Below are 17,849 nucleotides of genomic sequence, written 5' to 3' on the forward strand. Positions count from 1 at the left end.
ATTGTGGCACACAGGCTGTTTCCCCCATTCTGCAAGGCTGCCTAGTCTTCTCATTAAATTCTCTTGACATCAAGATTGGGCCCCATTCATTTGTGCAAACCCTCCCCCATGCTTATTCTGAGTACTAAGAGGAAAACTTGTATTCCTTACTTGTGGGAGAGGAGGCAGCTCTTTCATTAAGATACCATAATGTGGGTAGACCTCCTTTCAAGAAGTTTCTCATTCGTGTACGAACTGCCAGGTACTCAGTACGACCTCCCCCTTCCCCATTTCTCTAGGGGATCCAGCCTGCCTCCAGGGCTCAAATTCCCTTCTGTAATGTCTCCACCTGCCCCATACCCTCTCCTTCCCATATATATACCACGTTACTACAGTGACTCATAATATAAACCAGGAAGAGAGTTTTGTAACTGGGTAGTCACAGCCTCTTGCCTGTGATTACAAACATGGTCCCTTTTGTCCACCACAGCCCCTCTGCCCCATCCCTGCAGGTTGTACCCACTTATACCCTGGCTCCTCTCACTCCCCACCTCTCCATGATACCACCACAAGGGGAAGGTTAAAGTCCCTTCCTCTCTTCTTGAGTTCCAGAGGGCTAGGATGTGTGTGTTTGTGTTTTGCTTTTGTGGTCCTTACGCTTCTGTGCTTTGCCTCCATACCCTAGCCCCATGCTACCCTCCCAGATAAATTATAAATAAACCACCAGCATGATTGGCCCACAGAGACTAAGGGTGGGATAATCTCCTGATTAATGCACCCAGGGGGACAGCCTCTCTAGCTGGTTACCTTAGAGTTCTGCTTCCGTCCCATGGTACAGAAGAACCTGGAATAACAGAGTGGGCTGTCCGTGGAGTTTTCAGCACATGCTCTATAGCTCTTCTCTCTACATCTCTGTTCTGTGAGTCCCAGAAACTCCGCTCATAAGACGTCTAAGGGGCTAGGGTTCTCCTGCTCTGTCAGAAAAGGGGGTTTGGGAAGGCAACATAGGACAGAAAAGCCACAGTGACAGTGCACCCTGATAGCTAGACAGGATGCAGATGGTGCAGGACTGGGGGGCACCACCCAGGCGTGTGTCCTGCAGGAGCCAACACAGTCTCAGCTCCTTGGGTGTGACTACAAGGAGGCAGAGCTCCCCTGGCCTGACCCCTACCTGAGCTACAGTCCCAAGGCTCAAACCCAGGAAGGCAGGGAGGGAGGGGAGTACTTGGTGCTGTGGTCACCCAGGAGCACTTACTCCCTCGTGTGTCACACAGCCAGAACCCAGGCCTCCTCACTGCATGCCTGGACTCAGCGACCCTGTAGCTCACAAGCTGTTTAGGGACCCAGGTGTCCAGGGCTCAGATCCGGCTAGCTCTAGCCTGCCCCCGGGGGCCTCTTCAAACAGCTGTCACTGAAGAACCTCTCCAGCCAGTCACTCTTGCCAGGCCTCAGGTCTGGCTCCAGGGCTCACCCCACCCTCCCCAGCTTCTTCCCTCCCTCTTCCTTCCTTTCCTTCCCCATCCCCCTTCCCCAGAGCTTCACCTACCCAGGACAGCCCCACCCAGCTGTGCCGGGCACATCCCATAATAATCCTTCTCCTTGCTAGCCCCCCCCCCCAAAAAAGAGAGGCGGCCATCCCATAATAGCCACCCACAAGAGACATTCCGCGGTGACCGCCCCCTCCCTGCAGAGCTGCTGGGAGCAGCCATCCCATAATAACTGGCCGCCTGTTTTACTGGTTACGGCTGTGGAGGGAGCTGGAGAGGGAATGGAGGGGAGGGGGAGGGGAGGGGGATCGAGGGCCCCCACTTTGGGGAAGGGAGGGAGAAGGGGACGGAGAGTGACCCACGGGGATGGGGAGCCAAGGGGACGCCGGGCAGGTGGGAGGTGTGGCCCACTGGCCACCACATCCCCGCTTTGGGACCTTCTCCCCATCCCCAGGGGCTTCCTTTCCCCCTCAGCACCCGCGAAGTGGCTGCTAATTAGGCGGGATGCCTAGGATGGGCTGAGGTGCCCACAGAGCGAGTCGGGGGGAGTGGATTTCAGGTGTTCTCCTTGGGCCATTTGTGAAAGAAGGCAGACCTCAGAGAGGATGGCAAGAGAGTAAGGGGTCGGGGGGGGGGGGGAGAGGGGGCAGTTGGGGAAGAGCGCCTCAGGCCCTCCCCATTCTGCACCACCATCCCATAATAATCCCCCAGCCCCTCTCCCCCTCCCACACACGACATCCCATAATATCTTCTGGAGAAGCAGTCCCCGCAGTAGGTACAAAGAGCTATCCCATAATATGCTCCCCCACCCCCACTCGCCACCCCCCCAAGTTGGCCCCCCCCTCGGTCACATGCAGCCGGTGCCATCCCCCGCTGCTCCCCCCTCTGGCCACTGAAGGCCTTGCCAGCCCATAATACTCTTGCCTCTGGTCGCAGGAGGCCTCCAGCCCATAATATTCCCTTCCACCACCACCCCCCCTTCCCGCCCCGCACCCCTTCCTCCCGCCTCCAGTTGGAACCGGGCCTCACCAGCCCATAATATTCCCCTGTCTCCTAAGGCTGTTCCAGCCCATAATACTCTCCCTGTCTCCTAAGGCCTCTCCATCCCATAATACTGCCAGACGCCTGACCTGTGGGCCAAACCCCAGCCCGTTCCACACATCGAGGCTGTGTCAGCGCCGCCGGTCTCCCTGCCTGTCCCTCCCTCCTCCCTCCCCAGCGCTCTCCCTCCCAGGCTGTCTCCCGCCCTCCGGCCCTGGGCCCCTCTCCCGGCCCCACCCTGTGCCTGCCTGGGCCCTCACTTCCCCTCCAGCCTCCTCTTTTGCCCTTTCTCCCTGGCTTGGTTCTTCATCCCATGCCCCCTCTCCTCTCCCTTTCAGGCACTTTCCCACCCACTCTTCTGTCTGTGGGGTGGACAGCAAGGCCGGTGGGGAGAGAGTGCCCCCAGAGGGCGACAGGCCAGTCACTGCCCCTGCCTCCTTGACCAAGCACCATGGCAGCTGGCCCAGCCTGCCTCGCTCACCCATCCCCGGCCCTGGTTCTGATTGCCGGCAGAATCCTGTCTGGGTGAGGATTCACCTGGAACCCTTGCTGTCTTCCAGAAACACTCCCGCTGAGCATCACAAGCAGACTTTACCAACAGCATCTTCTCCCCATACCCTGGTTGGAAAGAGAGATCCACCTTATGGGGTGTCTCTCAGGTGCCTTTCAAAGGTGACCTCATTGACCCTCACTACAGCCCGATAAGTAGATATTACGATCCCCATTTCACAGAAGAGAAAACGGAGGCTCAGAGAGGTTAAATAGCTTCTAAGGTCACATTGCCAAGAAGTGACAGAGCTGAAATTAGTACCCAGGTTTGTTTGATTGCGAAGTTCTGAGAGCCTTCGGGATTCCCCAAGCCCCTGGGAGAAACTTCACTTTTCAGTGTTTTCAGGGCTCCTCTGGAAAAGATAGCATGGTGACAGTTCCCCAGCCTCCCTTGTCTCCAGGGTCTCCTGAAAGAAGGGAGAAGGAAGGCTCCATGTGAGATTAACCTCCCCCTCCCCATTTCTTCTAGGAGACCCCAAGTGGCAACCCCACAGGGATTTCCCTCAGGATGGTCCAGGGCTAACAAGCATCTCTTCCCTTTTAGGATCCCTTACCTTTGCCTTGGTTCTCCTGAATTTGTTTTATCTCAAGACCAGTGATTGTTCATCTTCCCCCAACTACTCTCACTGCATGGAGGGACCGTTCTACAGAGGAGACAGACTTTGAGGAGAACCAAGGGGGAGTGTCCTCTTCAGTTTAGTTGGTGGACAATCAGGAGTGTTGTCTTGGAGATGTTGAGTACATCCCAGCTGGGGGAGGGGAGTCATGGCCAAGTGCCTGAAGGCTGAGCCATCTCGCCTTGGGTGCCACCCATGAGCCACTCCCTTCTGAGCCCTCGATGCGGTGTGTTTTAGGACCCACCACCGTTGGAACGATGAGTGAACCCAGTTCTCAGCGCTCACACAGCCACACCAGGAAGGGGCAGGTATGCTGTAGGGTGCGTGGGTTAGGAGTGGGGAGGAAAAACTGCACAAGGTGGGCAGAGATGACACAGTAGACTCAGGGTGAGGGAGTGGTGGCCTACGTGAGGAGGGAAGGAGAGGAAAGGAAACCAGGGGGCGGTGGGTGTAAGGGAACCAGGGATGAGAAGGTGGGCAGTAAAGGAAGGGGAGATACTGTAGGGTGTCCTGCAAAGAGTAGGAGTTCCGGAGTCTAACAGATGCTGTGCCACTTCCTGCTTGTGTGACCTTAGACCTCAGCTTCTCCGGGGCATTTCATCTGTAAAATAGAGATAATCATCATTCCTAACTCAGAAGGTTATTATAATAATGAAATAAAAGAATTCATTTTAAGCACTGAATTGAGGTCTTGGCATAGCAAGTATTTTTACAACTTGTTAACGCTCTTCTTCCAGCATCTAAGATTTTATCCTTTTCCTCCTTTGGATTTTCCTAAGCCTCAAAGGGGTAAGTAACTCCAGAACACAGGGGTGAGGGCTCTGGATTTCCCACACCTCACCCCCGTCATACTGGCCACCCAGTAGTTGGGGGATCCTGTGAAAATGGCAGGCAGTGGTTACAGGCTTCCTTAAACTTCCTGTTAGTGTTAGCTTCTGTTCATTCCTCCTCTGCCTGCAACATCTCCTGAATCTATTCTTTTTTTAAAAAAAAATTTATTTATTTATTTATTTATTTGGTTACATGGGGTCTTAGTTGAGGCTTGCTGGCTCCTTAGTTGCAGCACGTGGGCTCCTTAGTTGTGGCACGCGAACTCTTAGTTGCGGCATGCATGTGGGATCTAGTTCCCTGAGCAGGGATCGAACCCGGGCTCCCAGCATTGAGAGCGCAGAGTCTTATCCACTGTGCCACCAGGGAAGTCCCCTCCTGAATCTATTCTTGCCTCTCTGTTCTCAGGATGGAAACCCTTTGGATACACTGAATGTGGGGAAACAGTCCACCAGAGCTTAAACAGAGGAGATTCCACACTGGAGAAAGCTCATTTCCATCTGCCTCCACAGGCCACGAGCACACTTATCCTAGACCAGCTCCCTCACCAGTCTTTCTTTCCCCTTAGACTCTCCCCACCTCATTTCCCTACAGCTTATCCCACCCAGTGTGTCAGGGTGGGCAAAATCTCACTCAAGAACCTCCAGAGGGGCTTCCCTGGTGGCGCAGTCGTTAAGAATCCGCCTGCCAATGCAGGGGACACGGGTTTGAGCCCTGGTCCGGGAAGATCCCACATGCCGCGGAGCAAGTAAGCCCCTGCAACACAACTACTGAGCCCGCGTGCCACAACTACTGAAGCCCGCACACCTAGAGCCCATGCTCCGCAACGAGAGAAACCACCACAATGAGAAGCCCGTGCACCGCAACGAAAAGTGGCCCCCGCTCGCCGCAACTAGAGAAAGCCTGCACGCAGCAATGAAGACCCAGTGCAGCCAAAAATAAGAAATAAAATAAATATATTTTTTAAAAAAAGAACCTCCAGAGGCTGCCCACTGCCCACCAAATTAATGGCCAGCGCCTTACCTTGCATTCTTTCATCTTCCATCTTGAATGATAATTATTGTTGACTTGTTCTGTGGTCCCCACTAAATAGTAAACTACTTCACAGCAAGATTCAACTGTTCATTACAGCAATAATTAACACAACATTGTAATTCAACTATACTTCAATAAAAAATAAATTAAAAAATAGATTCAACCGTTCATCATGCAACAAATATTTATTAAGTACTTCTTTTACGCCAGGCGCTGTTCTAGATGCTGGGGATACATCAGAGAACGGACCAAGCAAAAATCCCTGCCCCCAGGGAGCTTATATTCTACTTGGGGGGTGAGGGGGGGACAGAAAATAAACTATAAAAGTTATAATAAATAAATAAGTAAATTATATAGTATGTTAGAAGAAACTTGCTATGTGAGTTTTAATTACTTTGGAATTCATTCACATTATCTTCATATAAAAATACTCAAGTAATTTTTAAAAATTGTATTCTCTTCAGTTTGGATAGGGCAAAGCCCTGAGACTTTGGACGGTGATGACGTTTGGTGCCCCCAGGGCTGGAAGGGCACGGGTCCTGAACCCTAAGGATGGAGCAAGATGGAGCAGGTGCTAACCATCAAACCCCCTCTAGAGCAGCAGGAGGTGAGGGCTCTAACCGGCCAGACGGAGGAAAGCCCGACTTCACGGCTACCACTGAGGAATCTGGGTCAGTTCTCCGGTTTGGCCACCAGGGGTCATTTTACCCTTGTAAATCACCATCTGGAGCGATCACATAAAGACACACAAAAGGCTTAGTCCGAACTAAAACACACAGAGACACACCCGGGAAAACTCTGACACTGTCACACACACACGCACATACACAGAAATATACAGCATTGAGAGACATAGGGACAGAAATGCATGCAGGACATGTGCATAGCACCAACTCCCTCACGAATCTCACTAATGTCAGGGTCTCAAGATGTCATAGTGCCAACTCCACCATTCCTCCCAGCCCCGACTCTGCTAAAGAGGGAAAACAGTAGGTGGCCTGTAAACCAGACTTCCATCTCCTTACCTCCAGCTTGCCCAGAGCAGTCAGCCTACTCCTGTCCTCCCGTCCATCGCACTCTTAACTTTCCCATAAACTTCTTGCCTGGCTCTGGCACAGTTCCCTTTTCCCTGCCCAGAGAAGCCCTCCACCTCCTCCAGAGTATTTGTGCAACTAGTTCTAGCCCCACCTCCCGCTGCAGCTCCAGGAAGCTCCAGGTAGTGTTCACTGGGTGTGCAGCTCCTACCCGCCCGCCCCTCCAGAAAACCCCAAGCCTTACGGACTACAATTAGCAATTGATTTGCTGAGCATTGCCCCCTCCTTGCAGCGGTAAAAACAATGTACATAATGGCCTGGGAAGACTTTACACACGACTCTAATACTTCAGTACAGGTATGGCTCTCCAAGTGTGATCTGGGGATGGATTCTTTGAGGAAGTCCACGAGATCAAAACCGTTTTCATACTACTACTACTAAGATGTCATTTGTCCTTTTCACTCCTTGTCTCACGAGTAGAAGGTGGAGTTTTCCAGAGTCTTCATGAAGTGTGATGACACTTGCTCTCATAGCTATTGGAATGTGTGCTTGGGTATTTCTGTTTTAAAAAACTTACTATTTTTGATTTCTAATATGGTCAGGTATCAAAAGAACAAAGCATAAGCAAACTCTCTTTGGAATTCTCCATTTTTAAGAGTATGAAATGGTCTGAGACCCAAAAATTGGAGAACTACTACTTTAGTACAGAGAATGTTCTCCTTATTCTAGATGAAGCAGCAGAGACGCACACACACGGTGGGGGGGGGGGCGTGGATTTAGGATCTAGAATGGAGGAGCTTTTGAAAGGGTGGGTGAGGTGGAAGGGTAAGGCAGGACCTAGAAAGGGGAACAGTGACCAGGAACTTGGAAGAAAACCCCCTCTGCCCCCACCCACCCACGCTGGGCGTCAGATCTAAATTGTTAAAAGTCACTAGACAAGAAGGAAACCAATTCAGCCGGCATCCAATACGCTTTTGCATTAGGCCTCAGTGCTGGGCAGGCAGAGACCAGGTGGAAAGGGGAGTGGGTGGCGTCCATGGCCCGAAGACTGCTGCGGTCGGTGTAAAGGCAGGACACCCATCTTCTGCTCCAGCTACCAGCTATGGCCGTGTTTCCTGCCCCGCCAAGGGCATTTCATCCAGTCTCCCGCCTCTGCACGAGCAGGCTCACAGCAGCACTTCCTAGGTACTAAGGAAGGGGTCCTTATGCGCTCGCCATCACCACCTAGTTAAAGACATTTGCAGCCGCGCTCTTCCTTCCCCGTGCCCCTGCCCCCCACACTTTGTTCCCTTCTGCATCTGTGAGCTGGAGCTGCCGCTCAGAAGCCCAAATGCCCAACCCACAGCCCTCCTGTGCACCCCCTGCGTGTCTGCGAGTGCGAGAGGCGCGAGGGTGGGGTGAGGGGACCGCGCTCTGGCACGACGTGCGTTCAGAGGGACGAGTCCTCGGGGCACCGGGTGAAGGAGCCCCGGGGGTCGGAGGGCCGGAGCAGCCCCTGGCTGGCGGCGGCCGGCACGGTGGCGTGGGAGGTCTCAGCGGGCGGCTCGGCGGGTGCCCCCCGAGACCCTTTGGTGGCCGAGGTCCTGGCCCGGAGCGGAGAGCTCAGGCCGCGCAGGGTGTTGCGGAAACCCTCGGCGCTGTAGTAGTACACCAGCGGGTCGAGCACGCAGTTGGCGCCGGCCAGCAGCACCATGACCATCAGCACCCCGCGCACCTGGTTGCGCGCCGCCGGGCTGGCCAGCACCACGTGGCCGCGCAGCAGCCCGTACACGGCCAGCGTGGCGTTGTAGGGCACGAAGCACAGCAGGAAGATGACCAGGCTGGCCAGCAGGAGGCGCACCGTCTTCCGCCGCTGCTGGCTCCGCGTGGCGTAGGGCCGCGCCAGGGTGCAGAAGACGCGGACCGAAGAGTAGACCACGGCTGCCAGGGGCAGCAGGAATCCGAGCGCCTCGGCCAGCAGCAGGAGCGGCAGCAGCCTTCCCTTCCACAGCTCGTCGCTGAAGTTCTCGAAGCACAGGTGCACCCGGCGGCCGTCGCGGGTGCAGGTCGAGGGCCGGTGCACCAGGACGGTGGGCACGGCGAACAGCAGGATGAGCGCCCACACGCCCAGGCAGAGCAGCCGCGCCACGCGGGGCCGCCGCAGGTGGCGCAGCCGCAGCGGGTGCACGATAGCGGCGTAGCGGTCCACGTTGATGAGGGTCAGGAAGATGCAGCTGCCGTACATGTTCATCTGGAAGACGGCGCCCGCCAGCTGGCACAGGAGGTCCGAGAAGGGCCAGTAGTGCTGCGCATAGTAGGAGAGGCGCAAGGGCAGCGAGAGGCTGAAGAGGAGGTCGCTGGCCGCCAGGTTGCACATGTACACGCTCACCACCGAGTGCACGCGCAGCGCGCGCAGGAAGACCCAGAGGGCCAGCGCGTTGAGGGGGAGCCCTGCAGCCAGCACCAGGCTGTAGACCACCAAGTGCAGGCGGTGGATGGGCTGGTGGTCCGGGCACCTGAGATCAGAGTCGTTGGCCGAGGAGTTGGCCAGCATCGTGCCCAAGGGCGAGGAGGAGCTAGGCCGGGGGCGTCACGGGGGCGCACCCGCGTCCTGGCTTCGCGTTCATCTCCAGTCTCCAGGTCAGGGGCCTGGAGGCTGCACAGAGTCCCAGAGCAAGTGCGGGCCGGGCATAGGCCTGTGGGCTGTGGCTGCAGGACGGACAGCTGTGAAGGATCAGATGCCTTTGGTCAGAGCTTCATCGGCCGCAGTGGAGACCTGGCACAGGAGGGAAGCCAGAAGTCAAGACTGTGCAAGGAAGGGCTGAAGACACAAATGCCATATAGCTGAACCTGCTGGCCTCTTGGGCCTTTTCTCAGCCTCACATCTTTCCTCCACCGTCCTTCTGGCCAGAACAGCTTTCTGCAGCCCGCTCTATGGCACAGTGCTAAGTGCCCAGGCTCTAGAGTCAGGCCTGCCTAGGTTTAAATCTGGGCTCTTGTCCTCAGAAAAGTGACTTAATCTCTCTGTCCCTCATTTTCCTTACCTGGAAAAAAAAAAAAAAAAAGGAGAGGGGCCCCTAATTCACGAGGTCGTTAGATTCAACGAGATGATATATTTAAAGTGCTTTGCTTACTGTTATTATCTACTAACATCTCTCCCTTGCTTCCTTTCTTTCTTCTACAAATGCTTACCAGGATTTTATTTTTTTAATTATTATTATTATTATCATTTTGGCCTCGCGGCCAAAATGCAGGATGTGGAATCTTAGTTCCCTAACCAGGGATCTAGCCTGTGCGCCCTGGAGTGGAAGCCCGGAGTCTTAACCACTGGACCACCAGGGAAGTCTGTACAAATGCTTACTGGGATTTTAGAAGGTTCCAGGCATGTTTACAGCAGTGGACAAAACAAAGGCCTTGCCCCCACCTATGTTCCCTTCCATTGAAGGGAGACATAATAAAGTCCATGTAAAAAGGTATTATGTCAGGTGGTGAGAAGTACTGTGGAGCCCCTCCCCTGGCAGCAGCCCGTTCCGCTGACTCCCCATTATCTAAAGAATAAAGTTCAAACTCCCAAGTACAGGACAAAATCCCAGCCTCATCTCCACGATTGCTCCTGTGTGGGCTGGGTTTGTGGTCAGAGCGACCTGGTTCAGCTGGATTGTTTGACCTCTCTCAGTTTCTTCATCTGTAAAATGGGGACAGTAATATAATGGGGGTCCCTTAGGCCAGGGGTCACCAACCCCCAGGCCACACAGCAGGAGGTGAGCAAGCGAAGCTTCATCTGTATTTACAGCCGCTCCCCATCGCTCACATTACCACCTGAGCTCTGCCTCCTGTCTGCATTTTGGTGAGTTGTATAATGACTTCATTACATATTGCAATGTAATAATAATAGAAATAAAATGCACAATAAATGTAATGCTCTTGAATCATCCCGAAACCATCCCCCCACCCCGTCCGTGGAAAAATCGTCTTCCACGAAACCGGTCCCTGGTGCCAGAAAGGTTGGGAACCGCTGCCGTAGGCTGATCGCACACACCAGCACAGTCCTTCCAGGCAGGGGACGGCCCCGTGGGTTGAACTTTTCCAGGTGCTCCCCTGGAGAGTCTGACTCGGGTGCTTCCTAGTTGGGATTCCCTGATGGGGGCAGGTGATTATTTCGTCCTAAGGGCTCGAAGGGGCCCAGAGAGGGTGGCAGTGAGACAAGGAAGCACCGTGCGTGCTGATGAGGCTACTGGAGAGGGCAGACCACAGCCGCTGCTGTCCCCAGGCAAAAGCTGTCAGAGGAAGGATGTGGTCAGAGGTGGAGGAGTTAGAAGACAGGACTTGGTCTTAGGATTCCACCTTCCTTAATGCCATAAGGCCACAGCAGCCAACCCTGCATTGCGACCCCCAGGCGCCATCTATTTTGTGTGTGTTGTAAAATATACATAACTTAAAAATTACCATTTAAAAAAAAAAATTACCATTTTAACCATCTTTAAGAGTACAATTCAGTGACATTAAGTACAATCGCAATGTTGTGTAACCATCGCCACTATTTCCAGAACTTTTTCATCATCCCAAACAACAACTCTATACCCATTACCCAATAACTGCCCATCCTCCCTCCCTCCGGCCCCTGGCAACCTCTATGCCACTTTGTGTCTCTATGAATTTGCCTATTCTAGACACCTAATCTGAGTGGAATCATATATCTGTCCTTTTGTGTCTGGCTTATTTCACTTAGCTTAAAGTTTTCAAGGTCCGTCCATGCAGTAGTTTGTATCAGAATTACAGTCTTTTTATGGCTGAATAATATATTCCTATATATATACACCACATTTTGTTCTCCCATTCATCTGTTGATGGTTACTTGGGTTTTTCCATCTTTTGACTATTGTGAATCATGCTAATGAACATGGGCGTCCATGGGCCATCTTAGGGACAGAAGTTATCCGGAGACCCTGAGCGATTATCCCAAGATGCGGAGCATACTCCCTTCAAAAGGAGCCACTTAAATCCTTACATGGAACCAAGTTGTAAACATGACTATAACAAGTTTTCTAGGGTCTTTTTGTTCGTTTGTTTGTTCTCCCTCCAACCATGACTCTGACTCCAGCAGTTTAAGACTTGTAAGAAGCATAGTACAACAGTTGAAGGGAATAAGGAAACACTTTCTCTGCAAAATACCAACTTCATCAATGAAAATAATGCTAGGTGGGTCTTAAACGTGCTGAGAAGCAAGTAACGCCAGACTCTCTTCCTGAAACGTGCCCACCTCCCATGCTCCTTTGCTCCAGTCACGCCAAACTAGTGATAATTCTGCACATACCTTACATCTTCAGGGCTCTGTCTGTGCACGTGCTGTTTCTGCAACTGGGAATGCCCTTCCTCCCATTCTCCAACTGGCAAACTCAATCATTTCTCAGGACCCCGTGATGCCTTTCCTGACTCCCTCCCTTCCCACCAGGCGAGTCCCCTCACTGGAGCTTTCCCAGCACTTTGGCCACAGGTCAGCTGTTCCCACCTGTGCTATAACTGGCTGTTCTTGGTCTGCCTCTCCCGCCCACCTGGGAGCTCCTTGAGGGAGGGCCTGGGGCCTGTGACTTATTCATCTGTGTAGCCCCAGCCCTCCCTCCATAAATGTTGGGTCAGAAATAATAGCTGCCATTTACTGATCATTCACCATCTCCCAGGGTGTTTTACACGCACAAGCTCTAATCCTTCCAACAGCCCTTTGAGGTAGGAGCTTCTCGTGATTTTTACTCAAGAGCTCAGTCAGTGAGGAGTGAAGTCAGGACGCAAAACCAGGACATCCGGGCTCCAAAGTCCAAGCTGCTTCCAACAAGAGTGGGTGGGTGGGTATGAGGCTGACTGCCGCACAGAGCACCTAACTTTTATAGCTGCCTATATCAAATCTGTGCCCATAGGTGAATCGTTTTACTTCCTCCTTTGTCCAATTGAAACACGTACTTTTTAATAACCCACTTCCTTCTTTCTCCCACTTCAAACACTGGCAACACAAACTCATCTCTCTTTCGCACACACGAATATGCCCTTCCTGATGATTTCCCCTTACCTACAGAAACAGTTTGCTGCTTTGAACTCCTTAGGTCATGACATGTGTTTTTGTCCCATCTCCCCAGCCAGACAGTAGGGTCCTGGGGTGCGGGCCACACCTTCCACAGCTCTCTTCCCAAGCTCACTCACACTTCAGTCTCTCTACCGAGCAGGCCCTTGTGATATTCATTGGCTGCCTTTCAGGAAATCTGCCCCCTCCCCCCATGTCCGCCCAGCCTGTAATCCTGTTATAATATTTCTTGCATCAGTCCAACCACTTCTTATCACGCTCCTGACTATCCTGTCCGCACGTATAACTCAGAGAAAGGCATGTCCCTTTTGAAAGGCTCGTTTGGAAACAGCTTGCATTAAAACTTCAATAACAGTTTACAGCTACAATCACAGTAACATTTTATCATTCTTAAGCATTACTTGGAGCACCCATAGCTCCTTACAACTAGGAGGCACATCCTAGACACTGAATGAGTGAATGGGTAATTATTTTCCAAGAATCCCAAGTCTTTCGTCAACAAAGTTGCAATGTTAAAGAGACCAACATGTATTAGGTGAGCTGCTACTAAAACGTAGAGAGTGAGGAATCCTTCAGGAGAGTAGATGGCGATGCTCTCGCCTTACTCCAATCCAAAGCGGAGAAGCCCTTGAGTTTATTTGTCAAAAAACCACCCCTTTCCAACAGACTCACACAGAATGGCCCAAGCTGTTGAGAGCTGCCAGGCCCCTGCCCTGGTCCCCACCTGATCCGCTTGCTTCCCGAGGGCTCCCCATCAGTGGAGCTGAATGGGCACAGTGCCAGGCCAGATGGCAAAGATGGAAGAACTGCCAAAAAGGAGGCAAACAAGAAGTGGGAGGAGGGCTCTAGATGTGGGCGAGGAGTGGCCTGGCACTCTCCTCAGCCCTGCCTTGAGCAAGAGGTCAGGTTGGGGGGCGCGGGAGACGTAAAGCAAAGAAGCAGCGGTGCCCCAGAAAAGCAGAGACACTGGGATTTCATTTCACCAGGGAGAAGGGGGACGTGGAGGCCCACGCCGGCTCAGTAACCTCAGCACGCCCGGAGGTCATGTGAGCACACCACTACACACACACACATACACACACACACACACACATACGCGTGCAAGGCCACACGCAGGTAAGGGTACACTGAGCGATGTGCACACAAGATCCCTAGTAACATACGAATCAACGTGTATCCACAGCCTGTAACACACGTGTGCACGCATGGAGGCACAGACAGCCGAGCCAGGGGAGGAAAGCAGACACCGTCCCCGCTTAGGGACATTATCCTTAGCCGGACAGACAGACAGGCAGCTTCAGGAGCACACACACGCATGCAGATGTGCACAAACAGATCCCGGCCCCAAGGCGCTGAGAGGCAAAGAGAGGCCCTGGGGATGGCCCCGCCCACATCCCAGCCCCCCACACCCCGCACACGCCAGACGGTGTGCGGCCACCTTCCTCCACGCCGCTCCTCTGTCCTTCAGCTTCCCACCTGCACACCCGGGGCCCAGGTTCCTTATGTCCTCGGGGCCTCTGGGACCTGTCCCATTGCCCTCTGAGCTGGGCTGGGCACTACTCTTTGCTGAGATAAGTCAGAGGGGCAGGGCTATTTTCTGCCCTGGCAGGAAGTGAGAATGGAGGATAAAAGTGGCCAGGAGGCTAGATCATGATCTTTCCCTTCCTCTCCTCCACACAGCTGGCCCGTGGTGTCCACCCTTCTGGCGCCTGACCAGGGATGCAGAGGGGAGCGGAACAGAAACGGATGGGTGATCTGGGACAGTGATGGGGGCAGGGAGGGGAGAGAGACACCCCGTCTCTGTACAGCTTCCTCCTGTCTGCCACCCCCTCCATGTGCTTCCTGCCCCCCTACACCCCACCTCCTCTCCTCAGGAATCCACGTCCTTCAGAAGTTTGGAAAGTGGGAATGTCAGTCCTCCTCATCCTCCTTGCCCCAGAAGACCAGCTCTGGAATAGCTCCCACCTTCTTTTAGGTGCTGGCGGCCAGGCGCCAGGGAGCGTGTCCACCCTCCACCTCCCCCGCACGGCACGCGCTCCTGCGCATTGCTGGCTGAGCCCACTTCCTCTGCCGCTACACCCTGGCAGCCACGAGAAGATGCACCCTTTACCCACAGACATTCGTAATTGTGAAGACCTCTTAACGCCTGTAGGCTCAGACTCCCCAGACAGATCCAGACTGTGCTGAGCCTTCAGCGGAAGCTTCAGGAAGTCTGAAGGCTTTTGTGAAAAGCTCTGTCCCAGGGCTGCTCTGGGTACACACGAATCCTGCCCATCAGCTTGTCCTGGGTCTGGGGAGCCTGTGGGGTGGAGGTGGTACCAGGTCACCGGGCTGAGTGGACGGCTTCCTCCTGCCCTCAGGGCCACGTTCTTCCCCCCTGCCGGGTGTCCTACCTTCTCTCCATCCTCCTTCCTCCCTGATCCAGCCTGCTCTGCTTTCTCCAGCCCAGATTCCTGCTCCAGCCTCTCCCCACCCTTCCCCACCTGAGCCTCTCTTCCTGCCTTTCCAGCACCATCCCTGGGTATTCTCATCTCATCCCTCCCGAAGTGTTTTCTAGGAAAAGGCAGAAAGCAAAGGCGACCTACAGCTCCATAATTAAGGCAGAAAGCAAAGGCGACCTACAGCTCCATAATTAAGTCTCCCCAGTGCATGGCTGTCACCTCCCCACCTACAGACGTTTCTCCACCCTGCTGTCAAGAGCTGAAAAAAACAGGAAACATAGTCCCAATCAAGGCTCAGATGGGCTCAAGCCTCCCTCCGCAGCCCTGTGCTCTGGGTGGTCCTTGCTTTGGGACCTGGCTGGGTCCCGCTGCCTCAGAGAAACCTCCTGGAGCCTTTGGCTTCATGGCCCTCACCCTGACCTCGGGCAGCACTGCGCGTGCTCCACACGTAGCCCTCACGCCTCTGCTGCCCCCTTCCCCGCGGGCCTGGGCATGCAAGGCTTCCGTGTTGCAGGGGTACACGCTGGGGGCATCAGACAGAGGCACAGCCGGGCCCTGGGGTCTCTGGGCGGCCAGGAGGTGAGGCTCGCGGGTCGAATAAGTTTCTGCTTCCTCCTCAAGCCTTGCTTCCATCTCCTCTTCGGCGACAACTTCAGCTTATCCTGAAGGGACTGGAGATGTGACCTGATGGGAGGCCCCTTCCCGTCAGAGAGGCCCCCATAGACCCAGGGGACAGGTGGGCAGCTGCCCTCAGTGGTGTGACGCAGAGGTATCAGAAGTCCTCACCCACCCTCCAATATCACCCCCCCAACCCCATGGTCAGTACCTGAAATTTTATCCACTTCATGACACCCATGGGCCACATTCTACCAGACTGTAGGAACATTGGAGACAGCTGGTCTAATCCTCTTTTTTTTTTTAAACTAATTTTACCAACACTTTATTTTTTATCTTTTATATGTATATTTTTGGCCGTGCCGCACAGCATGCGGGATCTTAGTTCCCCAACCAGGGATCAAACCCGCACCTCCTGCAGTGGAAGCGCAGAGTCTTAACCACTGGACCGCCAGGGAAGTCCCTAATCTTCTTATAAAGAAAACGCACTGGGTGAAGGCAGTATCTCTCTAAGGCACCACTAGAACTCTTTGGTTAGCTGGGAGGGATAACTGTGAGAGCAGATCTGTGCCTTGAACCCGCTTGTGGAGTTTAATCAGATCAGTTCATTGTCACCAGCAGAGGTTCAGCCCTGGGGTGAGAGGGTCAGGGGTTGTCTTATCTGAGAGTGGGAAAGGGCTGGAAACCATCCCCAGAGGGTCCTCCCTCCTCAGTGGCCTGGGATCTGGGGTTCAGCATGACAACGGGGGCCTAACGGGTGAAGGGGCAGACACAGCCCCCGGACATACAGGCTCCAGGGTACGTTGGTGCCTCAGGTCTAGGGCGCATCATCCGCTTGTCTGAGGTCTGCCTGCCTGAGGCCGTCCCTTTGAACTCTTTATTCAGAAAGGTTTCCCAGGGCCCAGGGCCCCCTCTCACCTCCATCCCCACCCATGTCTCCCATTTCTAAAGAAGGGGTGCTGCCCCACGGGCCCCTGTGAGGTTCAACCGCACCTGGGACGCCCCCATACCTGTGCTCGCCACTGTGGCTCAGCCGCTGCTCCAAGCCTGCTTCTGCCTGCTCTGGGCCAGGCTGGGCTGGTAGGACTTGTTCCCGGTGGGTGGGACACACGCACCTCAGCAGATCTCGGCAGATCCCAGCTCCCTGCACGCAGCCAACCCCGAGCAGGGCAGGGAGAGAGAGAGAGGAGGAAGCAGTGCCCTCAGCGGCCTCCACGGACTGGCCAGAGAAGAAACCCCAGCAGATCATGGCACTTAATGCAGCCCCGACTCTCCCCCACTAATGCCCCCCACCCACCCACCCACCCAACCATGGCTCACACACTCCCTGCAGTTTCCGGGAAGCCTAACTGGCACACCCACCCACAGATGCCAGATGACTAACCCCCAGCCTCCCGCTGTCTTCGGCAGTTCCCCCTGGCTGTCTCCTTTGGGTTCCGGCAGGTGGTTTCGTTCTTGCCACGTGTGGTTTATACCTCCCTCTGTGTGGGGGGCGGCAGATGGGGAGGGGGAGCAGGGCTCAGATGACAGCCCCTAGTCTCTGAACCCTGGGCTGAGCCCCTTGTCTTCAGGATCAATAGGGCCGGGCCGGTTGTCTGCGCTCAGTACTCGAAAACAAGCTTTGAGTGGTAGGTGAAAAAGGACAGTGCGGTCGAACGAGTATGGGAAACACTAAGTCGAACAGGTTTCTCTATTTCAGGGCTTCTCAGAGCCTTCGACACGCCTTTAAAAGGTTGACTGCATGTTGGTAATCGAAGCTGGGTGAAGGGTGCATGGGAGTGCATTACACTATTCTCTACGTGTGCATGTTTGAGCTTTTCCATAGTAAATGTTTTCTTTTAAATGCTGTATAGTTCCCCACACATGTGTGTCCCCCGAACACGTTTTGGGAGATCCCAGGTTATTAAAGGCCGATGCTTCGAGATGCAGCTCCTCCCCACATTCAGGCCATCGGGCCCATGACCGGACGTCACAGCAAAGGTTTCCTGAGCTCCAGCCCAGTTGTTTCCTTCCTACTATGAAGAGCAAGTTCTACCCTACTGTCTGGGATTGGTCCCCCTGGACACAGTCTCATTCAGATTGCCCTCCGGAGGGACAATCCTGCACTCACATCTGAGATCATGGGATCAGGGCTTCAGAAATGGAGACACCCACGCCCCCATGGCCCACAT

At 54.0% G+C, this 17,849-nt stretch overlaps 1 protein-coding gene across 2 annotated transcripts; it reads right to left on the reverse strand.

Moving 5' to 3' along the window:
• Window positions 1-5,850: 5,850 nt before the first annotated feature.
• LPAR5 (lysophosphatidic acid receptor 5) lies at window positions 5,851-16,892 on the reverse strand. Of its 2 annotated transcripts, none has more exons than XM_036864802.1 (2): window positions 16,689-16,892; window positions 5,851-9,325 (listed from the first exon to the last, which is right to left on the reverse strand). In XM_036864802.1, the coding sequence occupies exon 2, from the start codon at window positions 9,101-9,103 to the stop codon at window positions 8,000-8,002; it is 1,104 nt and encodes a 367-aa protein (XP_036720697.1). In that variant the 5' UTR covers window positions 9,104-9,325; window positions 16,689-16,892; the 3' UTR covers window positions 5,851-7,999. The 2 variants fall into 2 exon arrangements, with proteins under 2 accessions (XP_036720697.1, XP_036720699.1); XM_036864804.1 differs by lacking the exon at window positions 16,689-16,892 and adding an exon at window positions 10,764-10,808.
• Between the last annotated feature and the right edge of the window lie 957 nt (window positions 16,893-17,849).

Source organism: Balaenoptera musculus, chromosome 10, assembly GCF_009873245.2.
Source record: "Balaenoptera musculus isolate JJ_BM4_2016_0621 chromosome 10, mBalMus1.pri.v3, whole genome shotgun sequence".
NCBI lineage: Eukaryota > Metazoa > Chordata > Mammalia > Artiodactyla > Balaenopteridae > Balaenoptera > Balaenoptera musculus.